We start from the raw sequence: 18,571 nt of genomic DNA, 5'->3' as shown, positions 1-18,571 counted from the left end.
TTGCTGTTTGCATGACTGTATTATTTCCATTCTTTATTTACAAGCTTTTCGTATATTTTATTTTACAAGCTTTTCGTATATTTTAAACTATTGTGTTCTCCTACAGACATCATTTGATCTTGCTTTTTTATATAGTCTGACAATCTCTGAATTTTGATTGGCTTGTTTAATGCAATCACATTCAGTGTTATTATTGATATAAATAGATTTTTGTCTGCCTTTTTTGTTTTATGTATTTCTCATGCTTTTTTTGTTCTTCTGTTCCTCCTTTACAGTCTCCTTTTTTATTAAGTGAATTTTTTTAGTTAAATATTTTAATTCCTTTAATGATATTTTCCACTGTATTTTTTGAAAAGCCTTAGAATTCTCAGCTGTTTTAGGTTGGAATAGAGCTATTGCAACTTGGAACTGGGCAAGGGGGAGAATGAGAAATGCTGATGACCTGTTGCAGTGAGATGCTCTAGTGCTCAGCTGGAGCTGGAGGGAGAAGCAGCTCTGGGTTCATGTCTGCTTCCACCTTGTGTGGAGCTTTTGTCAAGCCGGACAGGGAAGGGAGAGAGGAAGGGAGTGGGACATGGCTAAAATGCCATAGATTCTTGCTGTTCATACTGAGATTTAGTAAATTTTGTTGAATGGTTGTTTCTTCATTTGCTGTAGGTTCTTAGGGCAATATCCAGAGACATAAATTTTGTTGTTTCTAAATGTCACCAGCTATTGTTGTTTTGCTAGGGAGATGATCCGCAGAGGTCCTCAAGCTGTCATTCACAAAACCTCAGTATGGCATTGACGTTTTGAAGAGTCCATGGTAGTTGTCCTTCGTAGATACCACATTCCACATTTGTCTGATTATTTCCTTATATCATGTCATTTTACACTTACTTATGCTTGACATAATTACTGATATATTTCTTTTATTTTTCCTATCTATTTTAAGATAGCACTTTCTTTCTCTCTTTTGCCTTTTTTTGGGTTTATTGAGTATTGTCCCTCTCTACTCCTTTGGAATTAACACCTCACTTACCTTCTTTTAAGGTTTACCCTAGGAATTAGAATACCTAAGTTGTATGCTTACCTTATCAAAGTCTAAAGTAATCAATACCCATGCCCGTTTTCTACACAATTACAATTACCTTAAGAATACTTTAACTTCACTCATCCTCCCCTGACTTACATTGTATTATCACTGTGTTTTTCTTTTAGTTCTGTATTTTTGAACCCCACAGCTCTTTTTATAATTGTGTTTTATAGTTACTGTTTGTTTAAATTCACCCACAAATTTACCACTTTTTTCTCCATTACTTTTGGTATTTTAGACCTTCCATTTCAATTTCATTTCCTTTCATATAAAGTCAGAAGATACTCAAAAGGTTTGAATTTCCTTTTGTGTAGTCCTGCTGGGAGCATACTGTCTCAGTTTTTATTTGTCTAAAAATGTCTGTATTTTTACCTTGTTGTTGAAAGGTATTTTTACTGGGTAAAAAATATAAGTTGACAGTTTTCTCTCAGTATATTAAAAATGTCATTCTAGTCTGGCTTCCATTGTACCTCTGAGAACTAATCTGTAATTGCCACTCCTTTGAAGGCAATCTCTCTTGTCTTTCTTGATACTTTTAAAGTCTTGTCTTTGGTTTTATGTTCTGAGGTTATACTATTTTGTGTCTAGCTTGGGGTTTGATTTTACTTCCATTGGATCTGTTAGACTTCTTCAATTACAGATATCTTTATTTCTTGAAAACTCTTTGCCATTGTCTCTTAACTCCTGTCCCTGCCCCATTCCCTCTTTCACGTCTTCTTCTGTAAACCTAATTACCTGTATGCTATACACTTCCTCACTTTTTCTCCCATACTTCTTAACTATTATTTCACATTTTCCATGTTTTGTCTCTGTAATATATTATAGACAATTTCTGTTAACTTTGTCTTGTTTTAAACTTTACTGTCTCTTTAGCTATATATAGTCTGCTGTAAAGCTCATCCACTGAGTTTTAAATTTCACAATTTTTACTTCCAAAATTTTTATTTTATTTCAATTCAGCCATGTTACCTTTTCTTTTTTTTCTTTTACAATTTCTTGGTTCATTTATTATTTTCAAGTTTTGAAAATATCTTTCATAATTGCAAAAATAGTTATATATTTTGTGTCTAGTAATTCTAATATCTGAAATTTTTGCCAAGCAGTTTCAGCTGTCAGATGTTTCTCCTGGTTTTTGCTTACGATATTTTGCTTCCTTGTATGCTTAGTGATTTTTGAGTAGGATATCTTATTTTCCTTTCCAAAAAATTTTTTTAGAATTCTTTGAAGTTCACTCTGAAGGTATATTCTTCTACATAGGCTTTGTGTGTATTTCTGCCTAGCCTCTGGGAGGTCAAAGCAATTTGAGTCTACTCTAAGCAAATTTGCTGTTGGAGGTTACTGGGCCACCCAGCTAAATGCTAATTTAGATTGTAAATCTGTATGTAGGCCAGTTTGTGGTTATACTTTCTCAGAGATGTTTTTCCCCTGTACTTTTCTGCTGAGTGCCAAGATATCTTTCTTAAAAGTTCCTGGGGGTGCAATCGTGGGGTACTTTTTTATGTTTGAAATACCTTTAACCTGAAAAAGTTGTGAAACAAGAATCTCAAATTCTCCCAAGTTTGGTAAATGCCCTCAGGGCAAAAGTAGTTTCATTGGTCAGCTTACTGGGTTTTTTTTCCTCTAGATTTTTGCCTGATAAATCCTATTGTGCTTTTCTTTGATGCTTTAAGATATTTTTACATTTTAAAAACAGTTTTAGTTTTTTTTTAAGCAGTCATATCAGTTAGGATACTTAATTAGCCACGTATTGGAATATTTCTTATTTTTCTATGCCATTATTTTGTAGTGTATATATCTTGAATCACTGAATCAGAATTAACTAGAGATGTTTATTAAAATTTAAGAATCTGGTAGCCAATTTCAAGCTTACAGAAATAGCATCTCTAAGATGGGGTCCTAGTACCTGAATTTTTGTGAGGTTCTTTAAGTGATCCTAATGCATGTTGAAGTTTGCTTTTATTCGTACTTTTAATCCTCATATCTGTTTTTTTTTAATTGTATGAGCCTGAGATCTAAATTTGTTTTCTATACTTGTCCTAGCACCATATGTTGAACAATCCATTATTTTCACATTTATTTGATATGCCAACTTTTATCATATAGTAAATGTGTGTGTGTGTTTCTGGCCTTTCCATTATGGCTCATCCAGCTGCCCATTCTTTGAACGAGACCATACTGTTTTAATTATTGTAGTTTCATGATGTGTTTTACTATGTGATAATAATAAATCTTCCATGCTTTTTAGTATTTTCTCCTTAAAACATTTAAAACATTCCTACAGTTGCATCATTTTCTTGCTTTAACAGTGTTCAATGACTTTGCAGAATTAAATAGTTTTTCCAGTTTTTAAAAGAACTTTCTTTTTTTGGCCTTATTTCCTACTATACCTTTTCCATATGGACTTAAGAAGTCCTTAGACTGAGGTACTTAATGTTTGTTTTACCTGACTCTTTGCCCACAAAAATTTTGTGTTTTAATCTTCGTACTTGCCATGGCCATTTTTCCTCTAGAAATCTTTCTGCCCATCCTTCAAAATTGAAGTCATGTTATTTACCTTCTTTCTCTATAGAGCTGTTATGAACACTCCCAGGCTCAAGGGAACTCCCTTTCTTAATTTTGACAGCAATTATTGACTATACCACTCATTTTTACTTGGTAAATCCTACTGAATCACAGACTGTAAAAGCTGGAAACTTCCTAAAGAGATTATATTGTCCATCTTTGTCATTTTACCACAGAGAAAAAACTGAGTCCTAGGGCATGGGAATGACTTGTTTATGGTCTCCTAATGATTTAATTGTTGAGGTAAACTCAGAATATATTTCTTATATTTTAGAGCTCATTCTATTACCATTGTCTCCTACATCATTATTCCATTGTATTTAAATTTTATTTTTATTTATTTAGGCATAGATTTTTTTTTTAAACTAGATTGGAAGTTTCTTTAAGGCAGCACTCATGTCTACACGTTTTTTGGTATGACTCATAGCCCTAATATTGTGCTTTGTACTTATTGGGCACCTAATTAATATTAATGGCTGTTGGTAAAAAACAAGTTGCTCCATTAACCAAATGTCAAACTGGGGCTAGTTCCTTGTGGGCATCACTGTTATAACTGTATGGAAAGTGGCATCTAGTGGTCAGTGTGTGTATTACAATGCCTTTAAACACTCCCCTCCCCCCAGGACCAGTGTCATTATCATGTAGGTGGAATAAATAGAATATAAATTAAATTTTTAAATTGAATTCAAAAAAATATCAAATGTCTTAAGTAGCGACCTCTCTAAAGTATAGCTACATGTTAAGTAATAAAGAAGTACAAAAAGATGAAATTAATTAGTTTTAAAGAAAAATACTGTATAAAATTACTTCCAAAATAACATGCACACATATTTAAAGTTATATTGCTTGTTTACAAATTATATTAGGATTTGGAGGATTTTGTTGGATACTGAGAAGCCAGAAATACAATTGTAAAGAAAATTCACATAGTATCTTCTCCATATTAACAAAATCCTCTCTGTCTTTGCATTATTCTCAGGAACTTAATTTATATTTTAAAAAGAAAAATTTCTTAGTGAAAGATGAACATGGAAAGTTACACCATCTTTTACTTGTAACACCAGAAAGCGATGCTCGTATGTTTACATTTAAAGTGTAGACATACATTCCAAAGTCAAATGTTATTTTTAGATGTACAGCCATTTTGGATTACCATTATCCTTTACTCCTCCATTAATGCATGTAACTGATTATTGATAATCTGCACAATCTAATTCAGTGAATATGACCATTGGCAGTTTTTATCTTGTGATTCAGTAGCTTCTAAAATTTGTAAATTGGTACTTTGAAATCTAGAATTCATGTTTGCACAAAACAATATTATGTATCTTAAATTAACCTCTGTTCCTGACACACTGTAATGTAATTTTTCCATATGGAATTATCCTTTCTATTAGAGAGCAATATGTACTGTCTTTGCATCTTCCATCTGCACCTAACATAACATAGTGGCTGGCACATAACAGATGATCAATAAGTATTTGTTGAGTTAGTTTTATATGTTGGAAGGAGCTGTGTCTTATTCGTCTGTAGTGCCTAACAAGTTTTCTGGCCTCTAATCGTGCCCAATTCATGTTTGATGAGTAAGTCTGTATAAGTCCATTTAACTTGTAGTTGATGTATAATACTAAAACCAGTGTATAACCTAATCCCATATGTATGACAAATAACAGCTGCATAACAGACTTTAGATTAGAGATGTCAGAAGCATTTTTTACTGGAACAACATCTTGCAATATGAGTAAGAGATTAACTTCCAACATCAAGCCATTGTTGTTTGCTTTCATCAGGAAAAGGAGTTTGAACATGTGGCTGGCTTCTAGTTGCAGCTGAATGGGTTAGGAGTTATGAGTAGAAGGATGAGGTCAGTAGTTGATAAGGAATTGGGAAGGTATTCTGGTAGTAGTTGGAGCAAAGGAACACATGGAACGTTGGGAAGGAGGCTAAGGTACTTTTTAAGTCACAGTCTTCCGAGGCCGAGCATTGATACACATTACTTGGTATTTACATCACATAAAAATTTCTCTTATTTAATGAGAAGCATACTACCATATTGTATATAAATGGTGAGCTATCTACATGTGTTAAACTAATTACAATTTGTTTTTCTAAGCAGTTCAGCTTTAGGCCAGAGTATAGGGTAGATCTGGATGTCAGAAGTCATCTACTGTCTTTTTCTCTTATAGGTTCTTATTTTATTTTATTATTTCATTTTTTAAAGATTACTATTTTTTAAAGTAATCTCTGCACCCAATGTGGGGCTCAAACTCACAACCCCAAGATCAAGAGTCGCTCCACTGACTGAGCCAGCTAGGTGCCCTTCTTATGGGTTCTTATTTTAGAGGAGGATATTTTTCTGGCTTCAAGACCTCAATTCTTATTATGAGTTAATGAACTTATTAGTAGTGGCTCTTTAGAACATCTAGGCTGTGGGAACATTTGTGGTAAAACTGTTGGAATCATTATAGACTGAGCTACTAGTAATGAGAGAGTGGAAGCAAATTTTAAAAAGTTGGTAAAAGATAGTATTATGTATTTTATGCTCCGTGATTGCTCACGAATGCCAAGATACAAGCAACTTCAACCAGCAGACATCTTTGGCTAGTTGCCAAGGTCATTGCTAATATAGATTGAAAGGTCATTTCTTGCATGTGATGTTAGTACAAAAAGAAGGAGTTCCTAAGAGCTTGGACAAGTGGCAAATCATACTACAGGGAAGTTGTTTGAATTCTTTTAAGTTTTTAATATCTTTTAAAGATATTTTTCACTTTAAAATTATAAAAATTACATCTGCTCATTGTGAAAAGATCAAATGGAAGTGTGTACCATAAAAGGTGCAAGCTTCGCCAGAGGTAACCATTGTTCACAATTTGGTATGTATTCTTTCAGATATTTTTCTGCTATTTGGGTAATAAGTTTGGATTGTTGAATTTAGTTGAGGGGTAAGTCAGAGACTGGTTTTCAGGTTCATATTTAATCATTTTCCTCCCTTTTTTTCTTCCTTACAGGCTTGCTATGGGTGTTCTCCAGGATCAAAATGTGACTGTAGTGGTGTAAAAGGAGAAAAGGTAAGATTTGAAATGAGCCTTTGAAAACTCAGTAAAACCAGTAAAATAATGTTTTAATATGTTTTTTTTAAAAAAAAAATAGGGCTTCTACTGCACATCTAAGTAAATAAAATGAATTCTACCATACTGCTTATTTTAGATTGCTGTAAGGATTAGACTATATCTCAGGGATTAGCAAACATTTTCTGTAAAAGACCATAGAGTAAATAATTTAGGCTTTGTGGGCCACATAAGGTTTGTGTCACACATTTTTCTCTCATTTTTAAAATAGCCCTTAAGAGTGTAAAAAAATTTCTTAGCTCTTGGACTATACAAAACAGACTTATTACTGCATTTGGTCTGAGAGTTGTAGTCTGCCAACCTATGATCAATCTGGTTGAACTCACTGACTTAAGAGGCAAAAGAGGGAAAGACACTTAAGAAGGAACCTAACATCAGGCTACTAATCTGTGTTGGGTATCATGCTAGGCAATTTCATATATTTTTATCTAGTCCGTGTGAGTTAATGATTGGTGAATCTCTATTTTTATCTCACTTTTCCCATAGCAGCACCCCTTTTGTATACATGTGATAATTACACAGTAAGTATTGGTGAGGATTAAATAGCATAAACCTAGCCCCTCTGAGTCAGTGACTGACAGTGAAATTAGAAGATTAAAAAAGGATAACGAATTGTGGCCTAAAGAGAATTATGCTAGGAGAAAGGGGATAACGAATTGTGGCCTAAAGAGAATTATGCTAGGAGAAAGGGGTTCATACTCTAGTCTCCACTGTATGGGGCTCAAATATTTTTTAATGAATCAGTGCATTTTACTAATTATATACGAAAAAGTTTAGGATAGTATCTCAGGAGCATATTCCATTTAGGGATATAGAAGGTCTACTAGCACATTAAAGATGTTTAAAAGTCCTGGAGTAAAGAAACCTGCTTGTTTTGCAATGCTATATTTCCAAGCTCCATTTGACTCACTTCTTCCTAACAGAGCACCTGTTAATAATAATTGACTAGTGTTAACTAGAACACCTATTCAAGTGACGTTAGTTTGAGGGGAGTAGTTTTATAGTAAGGGTGTGCTTTTTGTAGTGGTAAAAAGACCAAAAGAGATTCATTTCTGATATTGGTAGAGTGACTTTTTTTTAAAGATTTTATTTATTCATTTGAGAGAGAGAGTATGCACATGGGAGCATGAGCCAGAGGGGTGAGTGGAGGGGAGAGGGTTGTTGGGAGAGGGAGAGGGAGAAGCAGACAAAATTTATACCTACTTAATGGCATAGGAAAAGCAGGAAAAAAGTAGAGAGGATTCTACCCTTGGAAGAAAGGAAGTACACGGGGCAAGTTTGCATTTATGGGCTTTTATCCTGAGTGTGTCCTTCAGTCTGCATGGCAGAGGATGGCTATAACCCAGACAAAAAGCCACAGTCTTACTGGCTTAAGAAGTTAAGAGGACAGAGTTGAGGATGCCAGAATGACTGGAAAGTGATGGGGGATATGCTGCAATAGAGGGAGGCACAGAGAGCACAGCCCAAAAATTTGTTTGTAAATTCCACCCAAATTCTTGGTTGAACCCTGAACTTTGTATGTATAGGGGAAGATTCACACAACCCACCAAAAGGAACAGCTGGAAGTCTGCAATAACTGAACATAGATTTAACTGCTGTCCATCGAAGGGAAAACAAAGTTAAGTGTTAGTTCAGTTGAGTTAACTATTTCCGAAAACAAAAGTTCAGTACACTTCAGAGGAAGATAAAAAAAATCTAGGATGACTATAATATACAATGTCTCATTTGCTCTTAAAACTTACTAGGCATAGGGCGCCTGGGTGGCTCAGTTGGTTAAGCGACTGCCTTCGGCTCAGGTCATGATCCTGGAGTCCCGGGATGGAGTCCTGCATCGGGCTCCCTGCTCGGCAGGGAGTCTGCTTCTCCCTCTGACCCTCCCCCCTCTCATGTGCTCTCTCTCTCTCTCAAATAAATAAATAAAATCTTTAAAAAAAAAAAAAACTTACTAGGCATAAGAAATAACAGGTAAAAGAGATCCATAGTCAAGAAGAAGACTCATGAATGAAAACTAACTCTGAAATAACACAGATGTTAGAATTTGTAGACAAAGATTTAAAGCGATAAGATAAATATATTTGTTGATTTAAAGGGAAATGTGCTCTTATGAGTGAACAAATAGAGAATTACAACAGAGCACTGGAAACTAAAAAAAAAAAAAAAGGAAAATCTAGATTTAAAAGGCAAAGTATGAGAAAGAATAATTCACCCGTTAGGCTTTTAACAGCAGAATCGATGATGGAAGAAAGGGTCAGTGAATTTAAAGATGAATCAGAGGAAAGATACAATTTGAAGAAAAAAAGAAAACAAATGCATAGGGCCTCACTGACCTGTGGGACAATATCACATGGTTTAATGCAAATGTAAATGGAGTCCTATAACAACGGGGAGAGAAGTAAACAGGGGAGAAAAAAGAATAATAATCGAAGGGGCAGTAGTAATGACAAGAATTTCACACACTTTGTGAAAAATATAAATTTACAGATATAAGAAATTCAGCACACCACAAGCAGAATAAAAATAAAACTATACCTAGGCACATCATAATGAATCTACTGAAAAAAAAAACAGATTAAAAGAAAATCTTGAAAGAAGCTGGAGAAAAAATACATATTACATACAGGGACACAATGATATGAATGATGACAGACTTTTCATCCAAGAGGATGAATACTGTATAACAACGTAAAAACATTAGAGAGTTGAAAAATCTGCCAACACAATTGTTATATACGATGAAAATATACATAAAAATAAAGACAAACAAAAACCAGACTCTTAAATACAAAGAACAAATTGGGGGTTATTTTAATTCCATTTAGTTAACATATAGTGTTATATTAGTTCCTGTACAATATAGTGATTCAGCACTTCCATACATCACCTGGTGTTCATCATGACAGTTGTATTCCTTAATCCCCATCATGTATTTCACCCCATCCCCCCACATACCTCCCCTCTGGTAACCATCAGTTTGTTCTCTAAATTAAGAGTCTGTTTCTTGATTTGTCTCTCTATCTTTCTCTCTCTTCCCTGTGTTCATTTGTCTTGTTTCTTAAATTCGACATATGAGTGAAATCATATGGTATTTGTCTTTCCCTGACTTATTTCACTTAGCATTATACTCTAGCTTCATCTGTATCATTGCAAATGGCAAGATTTCATTCTTTTTTATGGCTGAGTAATATTCCATTGTATATATATACCACCTCTACTTTATCCATTCATCAACCAGTGGACATGTGGGCTGCTTCCATATCTTGGCTATTGTAAATTATGCTGCTGTAAACATAGGGGTACATGTATCCCTTTGAATTAGTATTTTTGTATTCCTTCAGTAAACACTCAGTAGTGTGATTGCTGGATCGTAGGGTAGTTCTATATTTAACTTTTTGAGGAACCTCCAGACTGTTTTCCAGAGTGGCTGCACCAGCTTGCATTCCCACCAACAGTGCAAGAGGGTTCCTTTTTCTCTACATCTTTGCCAACACCTGTTGTTTTGTGTGCTGTTGATTTTAATCATTCTGACAGTTGTGGGGTGATAGCTCGTAGTTTTGATTTGCAGTTCTCTGATGGTAAATAATGATGAACATCTTCTCATGTGTCTTTTGGCCATCTGGATGTCTTTGGAGAAAGTCTGTTTATGTCTTCTGCCCATTTTAAAAAAAATAACAGCTAATTTTATTTATTTTATTTTTTCATCTTCACAAGTGTCCTCTTTAATACCCATTTAATACCCATCACCAGCAACTCTCAGTTTGTTCTCTTAACTATACAGTCCCTTATGGTTTGCCTCCCTTTCTGTTTTTTTCTTATTTTATTTTTCCTTCCCTTTCCCTTTTCATCTGTTTTGTTTCTTAAATTCCACATATGAGTGAAATCATATATTTGTCTTTCTAGGACTTACTTCACTTAGCATAATACACTCTAGTTCCATCCATGTTGTTGAAATGGCAAGATTTCTTTCCTTTTGATTGCTGAGTAATATTGCATTGTATATATGCCACATCTTTATCCATTCATCTGTGGATGGACATTTGTGCTCTTTCCATTATTTGGCTATTGTTGATAGTGCTGCTATAGTGCAATTGTTGGGTCATAGGGTAGCTCTATTTTTAACTTTTTGAGGAACCTCCATACTGTCTTCCAGAGTGGCTGGACCCGTTTGCATTCCCACCAACAGTGTAAGAGGGTTCCCCTTTCTCCTCATCCTCACCAACATCTGTTGTTTCCTCAGTTGTTACTTTTAGCTATCCTGACAGGTGTGAAGTGGTATCTCATTGTGGTTTTGATTTGTATTTCCCTGATGATGAGCGATGTTGAGCACTTTTTCATGTGTCTGTTGGCCATTTGGATGTCTTCTTTGGAGAAATGTCTGTTCATATCTTCTGCCCATTTCTTAGCTGGATTATTTATTTTTTGGGTGTTGATTTTGATGAGTTTTTTTTATAGATTCTAGATACCAGCCCTTTATCCAATATGTCATTTGCAAATATCTTCTCCCATCCATCAATTACCTTTTAGTTTTATTGAGTGTTTTCTTAAGTGTACAGAAGCTTTTTATCTTGATGAAATCCCAACAGTTCATTTTTGCTTTTGTTTCCTTTGCCTCTGGAGCTGTGTCTAGCAAGATGTTGCTGCAACTGAGGTCAAAGAGATTGCTGCCTGTTTTCTCCTCTAGGATATTGATGGTTTCCTGTTTTACATTTAGGTCTTTCATCCATTTTTAATTTATTTTTGTGTATGGTATAAGAAAGTGGTCCAGTTTCATTCTTCTGCCTGTCACTGTCAGTTTTCCCAACACCATTTGTTCGAAAAGACTGTCCATTTCCAATTGGATATTCTTTCCTGTTTTGTCAAAGATTAATTGGCTGTATAGTTGTGGGTTTACTTCTGAGTTTTCTGTTCTGTTCTATTGATCTATGTGTCTGTTTTTGTGCCAGTTTCATACTGTTTTTGATTACTGCCACTTTGTAATATAACTTGAAGTCTGGAATTATGATGCCTCCAGGTTTGTTTTTCTTTTTCAAGATTACTTTGGCTATTTGGGATCTTGTGTGATGGACAGAAGACTATTTAAAGCATAACAACAGAGCTTCAAAATACATGAAGCAGAAGTGACAGAATTAAAGGGAGAAATAGACAAATCCACAGTCATAGCTGATAGATCCTAACACACCTATCTTAGTCATTGACAGAACAACTAGAAAAAAAAGATCAGTAAAGGCACAGATGATTTGAATTCCATTATTAACAACCTAGGCCTAATTGACATATATGGAGTCCTACATCCAATTACAGAATGTGGTTTTTTTCAGAGGCAAATGGAATTATCTCCAAGATAGACCATATGATGTGCCATAAAATGAGGCCCTATAAATACCAAATGATTGGAAACATCAGTATATGTTCTCTGACCACATGGAATGAGTATGAAATCATTAATAATAAAATATGTAGAAAATTCCCAACTATTTGGAAGTTAGGAAACACTATTCTAAATAACTGATAGACCAAAGAAGAAATCACAAGGACAATTAGAAAATACATCAAGTTGCATAATGATTAAACTGCAGCATACTGAGAATTGTAGGATCGAGTTAAAGCAGGGCTTAGTGGGAAATAGCTTTAAATACCTATATTAGAAAAGAAGAAAGATTTAAAATCAGTGACCTACATTTTCCACTTAAGAAGGTAGAAAAGGACAAGTAAATCAAATTTAAAGTAAGAAAAAGAAGGAAATACACAATATAGTACACAATTCTAAGACACTAAAACTGTAGTAAACTTGATAGTGTGTTAATAGCAAAAGAATAGACATATAGGTGAATGGAACAGAATTAGAGAGTCCATAAATAGACCCACAGATATATAATGAATTGATTTTTTTGACAAAAGTGCAAAGGCAGTTGAGTGGAGAAAAGATTCTCTTTCAACAAATAGTACTGAAACAATTAGATGTGCATATGCACAGAAATAGACTTTGACTCATTGCTTGCACTGTATACAAAAATTAACTCACAGTAGACAATAGACCTAAATATAAAACCTAAATCTAGAAATATTTTAGAAGAAAACATAGGAGAAAATCCTTATGATCTTGGGTTAGGCAGATTTTTCTTAGGACACCAAAAACATAATCCATAAAAGAAAAGGTTGATAAATTGTATTTCATCAAAATTAAGAACTTATTCTTTTCTGAAGACATTGTTTAAAGAATGAAAATACAACCCACAGTCTAGGAAAAAAATATTTGCAAATCACATATCTCATAAAAAGTTTTATATACAGAATATGTAAAGAAATTTCAAAACTCATTAATAAAATAAACATCCCAAAGTACAATTAAACTAGAAACAAAGTGACAAAAGATTTTAAGGTACTTCACAAAATAAGATATGTAGATGGCAAATAAACACATAAAGAGTTACTCAACATTATTAATTAGGGAAATGCATAATAAAACCATGATAAGATACCACTATAAACCTACTAGAATGTCTAAATATTAAAATATATCCATACTAAGTATAGATAAGGATGGGGAGCAACTGGAACTATTATAGATTGCTGATGCAAATATAAAATGATGCAAACCCTTAGGAAAAAAGTTTGACAGTTTCTTTAAAAGGTAAGTGTAAACCTATCAGATGACTGTCCTTTCCTAGGCATTTACCTATGAGAATTGAAAGCATATATCTATATATAAGTAGCACATGAGTTCATGGTAGCTTTATTTGTAACAACAAGAAACAGGAAACAACTCAATTAGTATTAACAGGTGGGTGAATCAATAAATTGTAATGTATTTATACAGTGGAATACTACTCAGCAATAAAAAGGAGAGAACTATTGACATATGCCACAACATGTCTAAATCTCAAATAATTATGCTCAATGAAAAGTTACACAAAAGAGTACATTCTGTATAATCCCATGTATATAAAATTCTAGAAAAAGAAAATTAATTTATAATGACAGAAAGTAAGGCAGTCATCACCTGGGGGAGATGAATAGAGGCATGAGGAAAATATTATAAAAGGGAACACAAAATTTTTTTATACTTATGATGTTCACTTCAATATTGTTTTTAATTAAAGACTTAATTTTTTAGAGCAGTTTTAGGTTCACAGCAAAATTGAAAGATACAGAGATTTTGCATATACCCCCTGGCCCCACACATGCATACATGCATAGCTTCCCTAACTATCAACATCCCCCACCAGAGTGGTACGTTTGTTGCAGTTGATGAACCTACATTGATACATCATTATCACCCACAGTTCATAGTTTACCTTGGAGTTCACTCTTGGTGTACATTCTGTGGATTTGGGCAAATGAATGACATGTATCCATCATTATATTATTATATGAGTATTTTCACTGCCCTACATATATTTTGTGCTCCACCTATTCATCTACCACTCCCATCCCTGGCGACCGCTGATCTTTTTACTGTCTCCGTAATTTTTTCTTTTCCAGAATATCATATAGTTAGAATCAGAGTGTGCAGCCTTTTCAGATTGGCTTTTTTCACTTAGTAATATGCATTTAAAGTTCCTCGATGTCTTTTCATTGCTTAATAGTTCTTTTCTTTTTAGTGCTGAATGATATTCCATTGTCTGGATGTACCAGTTTCTTTATCTGTTCATCTACTAAAGGACATGTTTGTTGCTTCCAAGTTTTGACAATGATGAATAAAGCTGCTATAAGCATCCATTTGCAGTTTTTTTTGTGTGTGGATATAAGTTTTAAACTCCTTTGGGTAAATACCAAGAAACATTGCTGGATCATATGAATATATTTAGTTTTATAAGAAACTGCCAAACTGTCTTCCAAAGTAGCTGTATCATTTTGCCTTCCCACCAGCAATGAATGAGGGTTCCTGTTGTTCCACATCTTTGTCCGCATTTGGTGTTGTCAGGGTTTTAGATTTTGGCCATTCTAATGGGTGTGTAGTGGTATGTAATTATTGTTTTAGTTTGCATTTCCCTGATGACATATTACATGGAGCATCTTTTCATATGCTTTTTTGCCATCTGTATATCTTATTTGGTGAGGTATCTGTTAAAGTCTTTGGCCCATTTTTAAATCAGGTTGTTTTCTTATTGTTGAGTTTTAAGAGTTCTTTGTATATTTCAGATAATAGTTCTTTATTGGATGTGTCTTTTGCAAATATTTTCTCCCAATCTGTGGCTTGTCTTCTCATTCCCATTAACACTGTCTTTCACACAGAAGTTTTTAATTTTAACAAAGTCCACTTTATCAGTTATTCCTTTCATAGATTGTGCCTTTGCTGTATCTGAAAAATTATCACCATACCCAAGGTCATCTAGATTTTCTCCTATGCTGTCTTCTAGAAGTTTTATAGTTTTGTATTTACATCTATGATCCATTTTGAGTTGATTTTTATGAGGAATATGAGGTCTCTGTCTAGATTCTTTTTTTTTTTTTTTTGCATATGGATGACTAGTTGAGCAACATTTGTTGAAAAGACAAGGGAATTTTTGTGAGTGATAGATATGTTCATTATTTTGATTGTTATATATGTGAAAAAAATTTCAAATTGTATGCTTTAAATATGTGCAGTTTATTGTATGTTAATTGTACCTCAATAAAACTGCTTTTAAAAAGTAAGTTTAACACACAAATAATAAAATATGTCAATTCTGCCAAAGAAATGTGTCCAAGTGCACACTGCTAAAAACAAAATTTGCTAGACTCCTGCTGACAAGAAACATATCAGATAAAGGGCTGGTATCCAAGATCTGTAAAGAACTTACCAAACTCAACACCCAAAAAACAAATAATCCAGTCAGAAATGGGCAGAAGACATGAACAGACATTTCTCCAAAGAAGACATCCAAATGGCCAACCGACGCACGAAAAGATACTCCACATCAGTTGGCATCAGGGAAGTACAAATCAAAATGAGATACCACCTCACACCAGTCAGAATGGCTAAAATTAACAACTCAGGAAACAACAAATGTTGGTGAGGATGTGTAGAAAAGGGATCCCTCTTACGCTGTTGGTGGGAATGCAAACTGGTGCAACCACTCTGGAAAACAGTATGGAGGTTCCTCAAGAAGTTAAAAATAGAGCTACCCTATGACCCAACAATTGCACAACCTCTAGGGGCATGTGCCTCCAATGGCCCATTAGTCAGTTGCCTTATAGATATGGATGCTTTCTCTTTCTCAGGTGCTGCCTAGGCTGTCACTGTGGATAAGATCTGGTGAAAAGGTTCCTAGAATGAGGTCCAGAGACTCAGACTTCAAGACTTAGAAAAGGAGAGGAACTGTTTGCAGCTCTGCAGTTGGGAGCACAAGCCATGGAGCAGTGAGCCCTCAGGGTTCTTAAACTTAATAGTGGTGAATTTGCTTTCTGTGATTGGATCTCCCAGGGTTTCAGGGCTCACACTCTTTCTATAATTGGCTATATGCAAGTTAACTAACCCTAACATGTTGATATAATGATATATTAGTATAGATGGCAGCTCTACACGCCCACCTATCTGTCTGTGCAGATATGCACATCAGGCAACCTTATTGTATAGATGCTGATAAAATGTAGGAAACCTTACTAGTAGGTTGGCAGCCCTTCTGTGCTGATGTTTATAAGTGCTGTGGTCAGAACTGGGACTTGAGTTACAGTTCAGTTAATAATTCTGAGTAGAGGAATTGCTGGTGGTTTTTTTCTTTATATGATTTTTGTTCTTCTACAATAACCATGTATTCCTTTTTGTATTAATTTTACAAACAGAAGAAATATAAAATTTTTGATGTTCTGGAGCCCTTTTCTGACTAATTTATGTCATCAGCTAATGAATTGCCATTCTGGATAATCCTGCAACTGTTCTACTCTGGAACAAATCTGAAAACTTCTCAGATGGTTTTCTTTTACACTTCTTCATTCCTGCACCATACTTATTTTATGTAACCCCTACAGACCTGGTTTCCTGAATTTATTGCCATCTTCCCTGTTAAACTCTTGATGTCAATATGTTTAAACCTCATTTCATCTCTGATAGGCTTTTTACTTTTATAAGAAAGCAAGAGACTACATTACCATATGTGATATAAATTCAGAATGGTTTATGATTTTCCACTTACATCTTATACGTTTTCTCATGTTAGTGGATATTATGAATTTAGTATCATTAAATTAATGTTCTCTAGATAGTCTTTTGATCTTTTTGAATCTCAACCATACCCATGCTTGAAAATTCACAAATAACTTCATCACAAATAACATTCACTCTTGTTCAATTGCAGGGGGAGAGAGGATTTCCAGGTTTGGAAGGCCATCCAGGTTTGCCTGGATTTCCAGGTCCAGAAGGGCCTCCAGGGCCTCGGGGACAAAAGGTATGTGCCAGGTTGCCAACCAGTAATACTAGAGGCATGAAGGCATCTTAAATGTGGGACTAGCTGTCAAATCAACTAAGAAATTATTGAATTATAGCCAGAAATTAATATCTAAATAAAATAATAGAATAGCTAAGAGTCTGTATTTTATTGTTGGGTTTTTTAAAAACTGAATATTACTGCCATATTCAAATGTTTTTGGAAGATGCTGTTAATTGGATGTGGTTATTGGGATCCTTAACAAAAATTAAATTTTGTCAGGAGCTCAGCTGAGCTGGAGAGAGCTAAACTGCCAGGTGTCAGAGTAGCTGATTAAGAAAAGAAGCCAAAATGAAAGGAACCGTCAAGCCTTTTACTGTGACAGTGTAATAAGCAAAATGTTTAAGCAGAAAAAGCACCTAGGATCTTTCCCCACTGTTCCATTTTTCCCCATGGAACAGTACCAGTGAGGACCTCACCTTGGTTGGCCAGCAGGAAGTTAAGGGCTGTGCTGTTATCCAACACTATTTGGGCCAAGGAATTGAGGCTAGTCCGTTCTGCTTCTAAAACTGAAGTAGTGTCATTAAGTCTTTGGTCTAAGTGTCATAAAGGTCTTTGACCTTTACTTAACTCGAACAAAGTTGCACACAACTTTTTGGAATTGAATGACCCTGAGTGGGAATAGTTGCCTGGAGCATACACAAGTAGAATCGGTAATACCACATGACAGTTCTCCTCAGTAACCAGAGTACCTGGTTTTGGAATGCTCCTCTTACTCTGTTTAGTTTGATATGCTCAATAGGAGGGGCTGTCTTGAATATGTGGCAGTCTCTTATCAATGCCCCCATATGTACATGTTACGTTGGTAAGAATGTTGAAGGCCTGGCTTTTACAAAAGAAATAATACCCCAGGGGAGATACACACAGTGCTGGTAGTATAAGAACGATTTATTACCATGGGGGTCAATGAGCCAGAAGTCTCTTCTGGTGGGTAGAGTACTTGAGTAGAATTGGAAAATTTGTATAAGGTGGGCACAGGTATGGGGGGTAGGAGGCCACCATTATTGAGGTCAAAACAGGCCCAGTGGCAGATCCCATTTCCCTTTTCCCAGATGCTTCAGATCCTGTCTCAGACAGGAGCAATATTACCTGTGAGGAGGCGTTTTGTTTCTGTAGTCTCAGAGTCCATCTGTGGGACCATCAGGTCCAGTATAATAAGGTTGGGGTATCTGAGGTACTAAAAATTTCCATGTTTAGAGAAATGTCAATTTGTTTTATTCAGTGGCACAGCAGTCAGGTATTTATCTATGGGGTTGAATGGTGGGTGACATATTCAGCAGTTTGTCAAATTCAGAGTGGTGGAATTTCCTGGGACAGGTATAGCAGTGAATTTGGTGAGGTAGAAATCACTCAGGCTGTTCTGTGGGAGAGAAAGATGAAAGGATAGATCCATGCAGCCTTTC

General features: G+C 34.9%; 1 protein-coding gene across 2 annotated transcripts in view; it reads left to right on the top strand.

The window, feature by feature from the left end:
- The window catches only part of COL4A5 (collagen type IV alpha 5 chain), a 225,875-nt gene that overhangs the window by 82,639 nt on the left and 124,665 nt on the right, over positions 1-18,571 (top strand). For both annotated transcript variants that reach the window (XM_032392788.1, XM_032392787.1), the window contains exons 2-3: positions 6,646-6,705; positions 17,040-17,129. In XM_032392788.1, coding sequence (XP_032248679.1) covers positions 6,646-6,705; positions 17,040-17,129 — 150 coding nt within the window. The remainder of the gene's footprint in view (positions 1-6,645; positions 6,706-17,039; positions 17,130-18,571) is intronic.

This window comes from Phoca vitulina, unplaced genomic scaffold (assembly GCF_004348235.1).
Source record: "Phoca vitulina isolate PV1807 unplaced genomic scaffold, GSC_HSeal_1.0 scaffold69, whole genome shotgun sequence".
Taxonomy (NCBI): domain Eukaryota; kingdom Metazoa; phylum Chordata; class Mammalia; order Carnivora; family Phocidae; genus Phoca; species Phoca vitulina.
This window is presented reverse-complemented; position numbering and strand designations above follow the sequence as displayed.